At 36.1% G+C, this 12,787-nt stretch overlaps 1 protein-coding gene across 2 annotated transcripts in view; it reads left to right on the plus strand.

The window, feature by feature from the left end:
* The window catches only part of LOC109062165 (pappalysin-1-like), a 73,875-nt gene that overhangs the window by 31,711 nt on the left and 29,377 nt on the right, over positions 1-12,787 (plus strand). For both annotated transcript variants that reach the window (XM_042724802.1, XM_042724803.1), the window contains exons 8-10: positions 5,115-5,243; positions 6,861-6,952; positions 10,697-10,893. In XM_042724802.1, the coding sequence (XP_042580736.1) occupies positions 5,115-5,243; positions 6,861-6,952; positions 10,697-10,893 (418 nt within the window). The remainder of the gene's footprint in view (positions 1-5,114; positions 5,244-6,860; positions 6,953-10,696; positions 10,894-12,787) is intronic.

A 12,787-nucleotide genomic window follows, 5' to 3' on the forward strand; every position in this document is an offset into this window, starting at 1 on the left:
ACAGTAAATACAGTGACAGCTGCAGCAACAGCAGCATGTTAGGAAAAGACATGAAGATCTTTTCATCTTAACAAATAAATATCTAGATATTTTAAATATATATAATATTTAGAACTGTAAAAGTCTTAATACATCTTTGCAGAACTAAAGTAGTATTTATACTGACATATCCAAACATACATTAAAGCTGTGTTTAGTTTGTAGTAGTACAGTCCAAGTTGTGTTAGTAAGGTATCCAGGTTCAGCCAACAGCTTAATCTGCTCATATAATGTGGTTTTTAATTGAAAAGGTTTGTTTTATGTATTAATGCTGCACAGCTGTATTCACCAGATGGTGAGAAAATGTATCAGTGTATCAGCAGGCTTGTACCGCTCTGGGATCTGCGAAAAACTCCCCGCGTCTGAAATTCATAAACGCTGAGTGAAAGTGGTGTTGAGAAAGCTGTTGTGAGGAGTAATACAAGATATTTCAGAAAGACTTCCACTTTAACTAAAAGCTAAATCCAGGAAATTCATTATTCAGTATCAGCACAAGAGATTCCTTCCTATAAAAAGTTAAGCTGTAAGCTGTAATTGAGTTATAGGTATGGAGTTGTTTCTCAAAGACTCCTAGGAAATGTAACTAAATTAACAGGAATCATTTGATGAGATTTGAACTGTTTACTACCTAAAATGAAAAGTATTGCAGGCATGATTCCTATTGTTATTTTTATCTGTTTTTCTCACTTCTTCTCCCTTTCAGTCCTCAATGTGGGTGGCCTTTCCTGATCCATCATCGCTTTGTGACAATTAGCTAGAGATCGTTTTCATATCGTCCAGGAAAACAAGGGCCATAAAATGTTTTGTCAGCTCCAGAGTGGCGCAAAATTACATGGCCATTTCATCCTCCAGGTGCAAGCCTAGTTCGGCTCCAATAGAGGCAGGCAATCACTCATTGTGACCAGTGAAAGCAGCCCCAATCAAAGTGGTGTCTGGCTAAAAGAGGCAGGCTTCCTAATGAGAGCTCTTCAGTGTAGCAGGGGAATGTGCTATAATATCGGATCTCAGCCAAAGAACAGCGCTATAGATCACTGCTGCTACAGTATGGAGAGTGATTAAGCAGCATGGTCTCTGAGAACCTCCATAGTGCTCCACACACCCCTGTTTTCATTTGCAGATTTATCAATATGATTATGTCACAGGCCAACAAGACAAAGTGTTGTAAAAAAACACACTCAACCCACAAATCAGTGCTGTGTGTCGTAAGCATGCACAAGATATGCAAATTTAGCTTTGTCTTGTGCATTTTAAGCTATAGTTCACCCAAAAAATTCAAATGTTGTGATTAATTACTCACCTACATGCTGTTCCAAAGCCATATGCTGCTGTTTTTGTTTGTAAAATGCAAACTTTCTGAGCATTCTTTATCCAGATATTTTTTTTTTTTTTTTTTTTTTTTTTTGCAGAATCTTTCATTTTTCCATATTGACATAACTTTTTTTAATGACATGAGGGAAAATGTACAGTATGTATGTGTGCATAATTCTTTGATGAATAATTGCTATAAAGCTGTGAAAAACATGCATGATTCATGACTTCAGAATAGTACCCATTCTCAAGCAAGACATTCTGGGTTAGACATCTGTGTTTGTGCAGTGTCTCTTTGTTTTCCTGTAGTAATCTGAAGAGATTATGTATTAGCTACTTGAAGGTCAACATTGCAAGAATCTCACATTTTCCTCCAGAGCTGTCATGGATTCCAGCAGCGCGTTTCTCTTTCATTCATAGAGCATATAGTAAGCATCTCTTGATGGATCTCTTGGGTTGAGTTGCGGTCTGACCAAACATCTGTGGTGCGGTAAATTATATGATTGAGGTTGTGTTGTTGTTTTATTTAGCCATATGAAATCTGATTTTGATTTAAAATGACAAATTATTTCCACTCCTTTGAAGTAATTAAGTTTTTAGATCATCATTCTCCTCCTAAACACTTCAAGCAGTGAGCAGCTGCACAGAGAGCTTGGCAGTATGAGATGCATCTTTTTGATTTCTATTGAAGGTATACAGCGAATACTATAATATGATTTTTCCAACATCTGGGCTGAAAGAGAAGAGTACCTTCAAAAAAAAAAAAAAAACTAAGGAGAATGAGTGTGCTCCTCTATAGAGCTCAATTACAAGCAACAGAAAAGACAGACTTGTACTGTATATCTCACTCTTCTGCTAGTTTGTTTCAAAGTCCAGCTGCATTTAATTGCAGACCAAATCGCACAAAAAAAAAAAAAAAAAAACAGAAATGACATCATAGAGAGGAACCCTGCAGACTGTGACTGACTCAAAATTCAATATCTATTATTTAATCATTTATATCTGCAAAAAAAAAAAAAATATATATATATATATATATATATATATATATATATATATATATATATATATATTTGCATCTTTTTTAATGCAAAAATACATTCTGTGTGAATGGCCCCTTATAAATCATTAACCCATATGGTAATTTGGGAAAGAAAAGAAACCCTGGAGAAATGAAAACCCACAAATGTTGATAGAAACTAACCCATTATGATCTCAGGAAGTGAAACCGGTCATATTTATACCCAGAGATTTTAGCTGCTTTAGTGTCTGGTTACCATCTTGCTTAACTAGCCGCGTGCTTCCTGAACATTGTCAGTGCTGCACGCTCCCAGCCTATTGACTTAAGAACTGCGATGTTTTCCCACACTACTGCGGGGTATCCCGCACGGGAATAGTGATGATGTCATGAGCTACCACAAATTCCAGCACAGAGGCTCGAAAAACGTTGTTGTCATCTGAAAACATGAAGACAGGAAGGTGCTGTGACATCGCAATGTTTGAGATCCAGGGTTTCTCCGAATTATTACTCATATGTGACTATGGCATTTCATTTGAATGTTGTCTTCTTGTTTTGTGTCTTTGAATGCAGGCTGACTTATAAAAAGTTTTATACCTGCGGGTTTATTTTTAAGAATGATCGTCTCTGAGTGTTTTTAGTATGGCACAAAAGCTCCAATAAATTATTATGATTTCACAAACAAACAGCCTCGCCGCAAATTCGTAATGTAGCCACAAGACATTGATGGCTAAATTGATACTTAGTCGATTCAACGGGCAAAATATCCTTTCCTCATTGTGGAAGCCAAGCCAACGGTCTACCTCAGGAGTCACTGTGGCTGTTAAGGATAGCAGCAGTACTCTTTTAGCTTTGCTCTGCCTCTCCACAACAAACATGTCTTAGAAAAACACAGCCACAAGACCACATTGCGGGCCAAGATCTTCCAGCTCTTGCCTTTGGGGGTTGGCTCAGACTCCGCGTGCAGTTCTAGCAAAGTGTCCTCTGGCACTCGGCAGTTCTCACACCACTGAGGCTCTCTGACCCATATTTGACTGTTTGGGAAGTCTGCAGCTGGAGAAGCTTGTGGGGTTTTAGAGCCTCATGGTGGAGCTGATTGAGTCGAGTATACCTGAACCAGCTGTGAGGCTTTCCGCACACTGCGCGATCCCTCCAAGTTTGTGTTCCTGCAGGCAGAAAGTTAAAGCGGTGTAAAGGATCTGAGAAGCACATGTGCAGACAGAGGTTTAAGGGTTGATCTGAGTCGCGATTAAAATGTTTTCGTTAACCCGAACCCCATAAGCGGCTGGGTTGATAACAGGAAGATATTTTATTTATTTATTTTAAGGACTAGTAACACAGACAGATGGGCGTATTGACCAAGAGAAAAGTGCCCTACCTCCCCCTCTGCCTCCCCGACTGATCCTGCGCTCCCTCCACCTCCATTCTCTGTCGCTCTATTCTTGCCATTTCATTGTGAGGTGAAGACAAATAGAATGAGAGCGGAAATGCATTTTATGGGATCATTTGGGTGGTCTGTGCGACGGATCCTATGCTGAGCTTAGAGGCCTGATCACTGAGCCACAGATGATGACTAGAGCTTTACTTTGCTGAGTCTTGTGCTTCGTGTACCTGAGGGGTTTTATTACAGTCATGACGAGTGCTGAGAGCTCAGAGTGCGTACAGCACGCTTTGTACTCTACGTAGAGTCACATTACAATAGCCATCCTTTCTTAGCATCTAATTGTTGGTGCTTGAAGATGAAAGGGGCCAGTTTGTTTCACACGAAATCCCTTAAATTAAATGCACTGAGTGGTTATTGCCTTATATAATGGCAAACACTACAATTGTCTCATAAACACTCATTCCAAAGCAATTTTCCATCTCTCAGTTGTAAATATTTAAACATTGTTAATTTAGGTAGAAGTAAGCAGATTGCTTTTAAAGGCATGAAGTCCTTTTTTTATACTAAGGTTTTCAAGATATATGTTTGTGATGTGGATATAATATAGAAAAGTGCACATTCAACTCAAGTCAGGAACAGGTGCAAATCTAAAGCAGTTCTATAATAAAGTGTTAATATATAATAAAGCAATAGATGATGAGTTCTTGTCATGTTTTGTTGAAGTGCTAATGGAAAGCATATGAGCAATATATCTGTTCACCATTGTCTGTTTGGCAGCAGTACTCTAACTTGTGATCAAACTTTTATATTTAATAAAACTTTTGAAAACCCTATTGAAACATATGTACCCTACCATTCCAAAGTTTCAGGGGTTGGTAAGTATTTTTTTTAATTATTATTTATTTATTTTTTTTATGTTTTTGAAAGAAGTCTCTAACCAAGTACTGCATTTTTTAAAGAAACATTAAGAAATGTTTTATTAAATTTATAATTATTATCATTAATGTTGAAAACAGTTGTGCTGTTTCTCTATTTTATTTATTTATTTTATTTTAATGGAAACCATTTTTTCAGGACTCTTTAATTAATAGAAAGTTCTAAACAACAACATTTTTCTTTTTCTTTTTTATCTTTTTTACATTATAAATTTTTACTGTTACTTTGGGTAATTTAATGTGTCCTTGCTGTATAAATATGTTCTCATTGACCTCAAACTTTTGAATGGTAAAGACCCACAACCTTTTAATTGACTACAGTTTTAGGAGTGCAATCATTGTGGAGTTGGGTTTCTCTAAACCACCCCATATCTTACATCCTGCATAAAACTTTAAAAACATACTAATAGCCCTTGTTTATGTGTTTCAGGGACTTAAAGCCTGATGAGACGTACACCTACCATGTGCTGACAGTGTCCAGAAGAGCGGAGAGTGAACCATCTCCTCCTCTCTCTCACCAGCTGGGCTCACCCTACTGTGGAGATGGACTCATCCAAAAGTGAGTTCACTCTCTAAACTTTCACTGCATTCACTATAAATCTAACAGAAATGAAAAAATGTACATATCCTTGTGGTTTGTAGAATATATGATAGAAAATATGTAGAATAACACAACTAAATAAAAATTTTAAAACAAACAAGTATAATTAAGTAAATACAAATAAAAGAAATATCTTTATATAAACAAACTAAGGCTTTGCCTGTGCTCTGAGGCAACCACTGTATTTATTCTTGATCCAAGCATGAGCAGTTTTTAATCTAAATAAGATTGTATACTTTCGATTGCAGAAAATGCAGAATGGTCTGCTTTTCGCTTTGTGAAACCATACTAAACAAAACATCTGAACGAAACAACAGCAGCAGTTAGGCTGATTGAGATGCAAATTCAGTCTCTGACAGCAGGTGGTGCTTATGGAACAGCAGCAATACAGCATTTCCTTGGTTGCTGCTGTAAACAAAGCAGTGCTGCTATTTTAAGTAAGGGATAATGTACATCCAGCCAGTTGTTATCTCAGAATAAACCCCAATAGGGTGATCAGGACTTGTATCAGCCTGAAGGGGTTTATTCTTATTACATGGCTACTTGCCACATAAGTAAATAATTAGACGCAAAATATTGATTTGAGTTGAAATATTTGACAGCTGTTCTTAATTTGCAAGCAAGTGGCATATTCAAACTAGATGGACATTTAAGGGAAACGGTGCAGTCAAACCATTTATTACACAACATTTCACCACAAAAATAATTAAGGCAATCAAATAATTAAGACGATATGTTTTAAAACCTTAACAGTTTGTTAGTTCTCTTATAATCCATTACAGCGTACAAAACAAGTGTAGCAAAATGGCATCAGCTGCGTTTGTATGAAACGAGAGCAAGTCCGCAATACCGGGATGACATAATTAAATAATTGTACACCACTTTGAATCTAGTTTTAATATTTTATTAGCTAAACAAACGCAAAACTTCCACCAAGAAAAAATAGTTCAAGCAAGAGTACAGCGCTGACTGCTGGTACCCAGATGATCCTGTGCTATTAGCTTTTACCGGTTGTTATCCAGGGATAACATACCTCGGAATGTTGCGACTGACCAATCAGAATCAAGTATTCCACAGAGCCGTGTAATAATATGCATTATACAGAGAAGGAAAGAAAATACCATCTAAACTTTCTTAAAGACATTCAGTTCCCTCAGAGATACATTTATATAAACTGTGTCGCATTTCATTTAACATCTCAACCGATTTGAATGGTCACGTATTTGAGTCGATTTTCAATCAGCTCGAGATGCATCGTTACATCCCTAGAAAATAGGTAACGTATTGTGAATAAAACAATCTGAAATAAACATGATAAACAGAATGGCTCATTGAATTGAGTTGTTTGTGTAAGATTGTTTACAGAAGCCTTTATCTATGTCTTCAGTGAACAGATTTCCATTAGCTGATTGGAAAAGTATAAACCTTGCTTTATTTCAGCTTATTCTTGTAACAGCTGTTTTGAACCATGACTGACTAAAGGTTCATTTTTTATTTATTTAAAACAGCTTTGTGGCAGTAAGTTTACTTGTGTGATTTAACTGTTTCAATGACTTATGTCTGTCTGCCTTTCAGATATCTTGGAGAGCAATGTGATGACATGAACTTCGCTAATGGAGATGGCTGCTCAAACCAGTGCAAGAAAGAGCCGTTGTTCAACTGTGTTGGTATGTGATCGTCATCTATAGCTAGAAAACTTAAAAGAATAAGTCTTTATTTATCCTCTTGTCATTCCAACATATATATGTATTTTTTTTTTCTAAAGGAAAACAAGGTTGAATTTGTGAAAGTTCACAATGACCAGTTTGAGCCTGCTTCTCATACAAAGCTATTGTATGACTTCTTGAAATACAGTGCAGTAGTATTATGGTTCTTTTTTCTTTTTTTTGTTGCTTTTTTTATGCTTGGCAGACATGGTCAGACATTGTAAGAAAACATAGACATTAAAGAATCATTATGCAGCTCTTTTCCTATACAATGGCACACATTGTATGGAAAAGAGCTGCACAATGATTTTTCAAAATACCTCCTTTTGTTTAGGGTGAAAAAAAAATAGAATGCAAGCATATGTATTTGGAATGACATTTTCATTTTGGGTTGCTGATTTTTTAGCGCTATTTTAACAAGAAAGTACAATAAACTAAAGGTATATAAAGTGTAGCATCAGTTTGATTGATGTTTTGCTCCAGCAGCATTTAGCTGTATTGCACATTACTTCTCAGTGCTCTATTGATGTCAGATCTGCCCGGTCGCCCAGCCATCAATCTCATGGCTTCAGCCTGTCATCAGTGTCACCCGGTGTCCTACACCGACAATGTGTGAAAGACCAAGAAAGTTCTGTTGTACTATCCCTTTATAGCACAAAACTTGTTAGCTGGTTGTGATGTTAATGGAGTGCTTTAAGTTGTGAGCTAATCAGTTCTGTCATAACAATTGGCCGCATAATTGGACCCTCTTACAGACATTTAAGTCCCCTCACAAAAGACTTTACTCTTTGCTGTAGAGCTCTAAGATCTGCCTAATGAGCACTAGCAAACCTTGTGGCACTTCTTCCTGTTAGCAGTAATGCAACAATCCCCTTTTCTTCTAAACGTGTGGACGGAGAGCTGGAGTAGAGTAAAAAAGACAGAGAGAAGAAAAGGAGGCAGCAAAGAAGAACAGATAAGAAGGGCTTTTTGAAGTTCGCTGTTGAATGTAGCCAGCATTCATCTAGCTGAAGTCTTGTCTGACCTCTAGGACACCTCTGGAAGTCTGAGGTTGCACTAGTACACGACAGTGCTTAATTGGCAGTTCCGCTTTTTTTTTCTTTTTTTCTTTTTTGGAGTAGGTTCAATGAGTTTATCCTTCACTGCATTAAAGGAACAGTTCACACAAAAATGTAAATGAGTAATTTACATTGAACATGCTAAAAAAGAGAGTAAAAACAATGAATGTCAGAGAAATCATGAATGAATCTTTTTTTAAATGTAGCTTTTTCTAACAGTGCCTTGACAGTGCACACTTTAATTACATGATGTAGCCTATAACAGTGTCCTCAAAAATCAAGATATGTGGAAAAAAATACCCTTGTATGAGTTTTTGTATTGTATTTAGTTTGTATGATATAATAAATCATTCAAAAGGGGGTTTTCACAGCAGTACTATAGAATAACCATTTTGGAATTGTTCAAATAGTAACTATTCTTAAGTGAATAGTTATTTAAAAAACTTTTTTTTTTCTTGTGAAGAATATTTTAATAATCTAAAGAAACATTCTTCACTGCAAAGAACTATTAGTGCAATGGAAGGTTTCCACAGATGTTAAAGGTTCTCCATGGAGCCATCAATGCCAGTAAAGAACCTTAAGAGTGTAGTAAAGCAATATCGCACAAGCAGGTCTGCTGTTTTTATCAGTACAATTATATATTTGGTTCCTTAAAGAGTCTGCATTTTTGAACAAATCAAATGAGTCAATGACTCATTCATAATGACACTTGCTCTGTTCCTGAAGGAATCAGTGGTTTGAACCAACCAACTAAATTAATGACTCAATGACTCTGACTCTGAAAACACATAATCCCTTAGAATATGAAATTACTTATCGACCGTTATAAAAGTACATTCAGTAGGGTATAAATGTGTGCAGTATGGATGTAATCCAGACATACTAAATTTGTCATGTTCTCTTTGTCATGTGACCTCTCTGTGTCAAATTCATCACTTCACTGCCATTCACAGCTCATTCCAGTGGCCTTATAGTAACCTGTTAATTGGATGTGCTCTTTAGAATCTCACCAGAAATTACTATAACTATTTTAATCATTTTAATAAACTATTAAAACTATATAGTAGTCAAGTATGCAATTTTGGATGCAGCTGCTGATTTGCCACAAACTATTGGCGGTTTTAGTTTCACATTTAAAGGAATCTATCCATTTTCATGAAATTTTGGAAAACACACTCAACAAATCCCAGAAAATATCAAGATCTTATTTCTTTTGTCAATATAGAACACCCCTAGTCTCTGTTCATTCATTCATTCATTCATTCTAACTGCATGGAAAAGAGCAACCAGTGCAGTGTTCAAAAATTCATCTTGTGCATTTCACTGAGAAATATAAACTTAGACAGATCTGGGTAGCTTGCCAGGGAAAGAGTGTTTGATTTGATAAGTGCACATCTTGCAAACTTGTTTCCTGACTGCTGTTTGCAATGATTGACACCTCTTAGCTGTTGATTACCGGGATGGCTGGACTGAACAGGTGACAGAACGTTGCAATTCAAAGCGTGTTCCCTTAGTGTCAGCTATACGCGTTCAGATTTTGCTGACACCTCAGGGCCTGGGCAAAGACAGGAACGGGACACATCAGGGCACAAAACAACGAACAAACAATACAAATCAAAATTTTGAAAGGCTAGACCTCTTATTAAAGTCCTTCATCTGATCATGGTAGTGGGATTTTAATTGACGTGATTAATTTGCTAAAAATGCGTCTGAACTGCTGATACATGAAGTGCATTCATAAAAGATAATCAGTCTGTCATCATGAATGTTGATTTATGACTGTCCTTGTTTGAAAGCCATTAAAAAAAGGCCATGTATTAACACCGTGAAGTAATGCCAAGTAAAACAATGAGTGCTCTAAACGACATTTAACGGTATGACAAACTAAACAGAATGTTCTGTACTCAGCTAAATTAAATATCAGCTTTTTTTCTAATACTAATAAGTCAAATGTCTGACTCCTGTTTTATTTTTATATGATTCCTATTGCTTAAGTGTAATTTATTTTGCTTTCATTCATATTAGCTGTAAGTTTTTCTGTTTTTTATTTGTCAAAATGAACAGTAAGTGAGATCATTTAAAACTGCACATATACCTAAGATGATGTGTTGTTATAATTTTAAACTGTTGAAATGGCAACAAGTTATTACAGATACTTTATTTATTTGCATATCATTTAGACTGTATAAATGTCATTTATTTGGCTGATTGATGAAGTGTAATTTATTCAGCAAATATTCAAATTAGCTACAAGTTCCTTTTTGTTTTTTATGTAAACAATTATAGTAAGTGAGATCATTTCAGCATTTACTTATTCACACAATTATTAATTTAACAGATTTTCCCCCATACAAATTATAAATTATAGAAATATAATCATCCCTTAATCCAAGGCAGAAAACAATATGTATGCATGTGTGTGTGTGTGTGTGTGTATTGTAGATAATTGCTTTAAGGTCAATGGGTAGAGTGTTTTAGGTGGTCTGCCATTGTTTCACTACTGAAATCGTCCGCCACCTGAAACTGTCTGAGAACTGCTGAAATAAAGTTAAGGACATGAAAAACTGCTACCAGCTCAAACAGTCTTTTGGTGCAGTGGTTCAGTACTACTCTCTCACACAAGTTCATCTCTACCTCTCTCCTCTGGATGAGCCCAGCTTATGTTACTTCTACGATGGTGATGGCGTGTGTGAGGACTTTGAGCGGGAGGTGAGCGTAAGGGACTGTGGTCTCTATACTCCGAGCGGGTTCCTGGATCAGTGGGCCACTGCGGTGGAGGTGTCCAATGAGGAGAAGATATCCTGTCCAGCGGAGGTGGCTGTTGGATATCCTGCAGTGACAAAGGTGAGCACTTCTACAAGCATACCTGCACATCTGCACATACGTCAGGATGTGTTGAAGACCCCATGAAAAGTTAATGACATTATTTTTATATTATTATATTTTTTGTTGGTTTTATTTGAGTTGAATTTTAAGTCATTTTGTTAGTTTTTTTATTAGTTTTTTTATATTTAGGCTTAATTTATATTTATTTCAGATTTAGTAATTTTTGTGCTTCGACTTTTTTTTTCAATTAGTTACCAAGGTGGCAACATTTCTAATTTTTTAGGTACAAGTGGCTGTTTTGACTAAAAACACAGATCTAAAATATGATGTTTATACTGATGATGAAGTCAGACTGAACTAGAAGCAGATTCTGTTAAGAAGAGATTTGAGACACTGCTCTAACCCTTCACACATGGAAGTAGTAAAGAATTGGCTCTTTCTGAGGGACGTCTAAAAAAACTGTGTTGTTTTACTCCCTGGATATTTCAACATGATACATTTGTAATTTTACTGTTTTATTGGCCACTTCTCCTCCTCCTCTCCCCGCTCTCGTGATGTTTGTGGAGCGCGAGTCTCTTGCGCCCGAAATCGTGCAAGCTCCTGAATTAATCATGTCACAAAACTATTCCTATCACGCTGTGCGCAACCTAAGGATTTATGGCACTGAGAAATGGCCATTTTTCACAGTTGTGCTTGAACCTCATTGTTGCTAGAAAATGCGTATTGTGGCTCGTAATGGGAAATGGTGGCACATAGGTTACGATGACTTTGAATAGTCTTGCCAATACACCTTTGTGTGGAGTTTCTCTTTGCAAGTATTATATGAATGTAAATCAAGGCCTCGTTCAAGTTGGAAACAGCTAAAGTGTTGATCAATGTTAGCAGCGTATTGGAATGACTAATTGCTTCTTCTCTTATTGTGTGGCACAGCGGCCAATGGAGTTGCAGGACAGGCTGCGTACAGTAGTGTACTTGACTCAGTGGAGGGGAGGTGGTGGAGTGGAGTCACTGAGGTTACTGTGGCGTGCTGAGAGAGAGCGATAAAGCGCGCGCGAGAGAGGAATCTCATGAGACTAAGCCAGGAGTGCAGAAACGAATATCCTCTCATTCTATTTTTTCACCCCATACTCCCTTTCTAAGTCTCTTTTAAGCATTACATCAGAATTCTCTAGCTTTGCGGCTAATTTTGTAATGGTTTCATTCAAATTTTATAAGGCATTTAGAGATGAAAAAGATGTTATGAATCCCCCTGCTCCAGTCAGCTCTCTCCCTGCAGAGCTGTCTTAGAGTAGTGAATGAAGTGAATTGCCGGTCTCTTAGTCTAATTCATGTAATATTACATCACCTCTAGATCTGTGAACTGTAAGATGATTCCATTTCGAGAGACAAATTCATTTCTGTCCTGAAAGATCATGTACATGTGAAATGTAAGAACAACTGCTGAAAAAAAAAAAACTATTACTGGCCAAGAATTTACTGTTATACATTATACTGCATTGCAAAAGTCATTGTTTATGAATATGTTGAATTTCTTTCCATAAAAAATATCCAAATGTGCAATTTACATGAAAATCACACAAATATCTTTATTTTATCCTTTAATTTATTGTTATAACCAATTTCCAAGTAAAAAAACAAAACAAAACAAAAAAACACTCTAAATCTATAATACTTACATATATACTATTTTGTCATTTTAGTAACTAAAACCATAAAAACATTCATTACTTGAAAAAATAAACATTACCTGTAATACAGTAAAAAAAAAAAAAAAAAAAAAAACTAGTAGCCAGGGTAACATTTATCATTTTTATTTAGTTTAACTTTAAATAACTAAAAGTAAAAACTGAAATAAAATAAATACAATTTATATGGACATATTAATAAAAAACTTACAAAAACACAACATAAC

This window comes from Cyprinus carpio, chromosome B5, assembly GCF_018340385.1.
Source record: "Cyprinus carpio isolate SPL01 chromosome B5, ASM1834038v1, whole genome shotgun sequence".
NCBI lineage: Eukaryota > Metazoa > Chordata > Actinopteri > Cypriniformes > Cyprinidae > Cyprinus > Cyprinus carpio.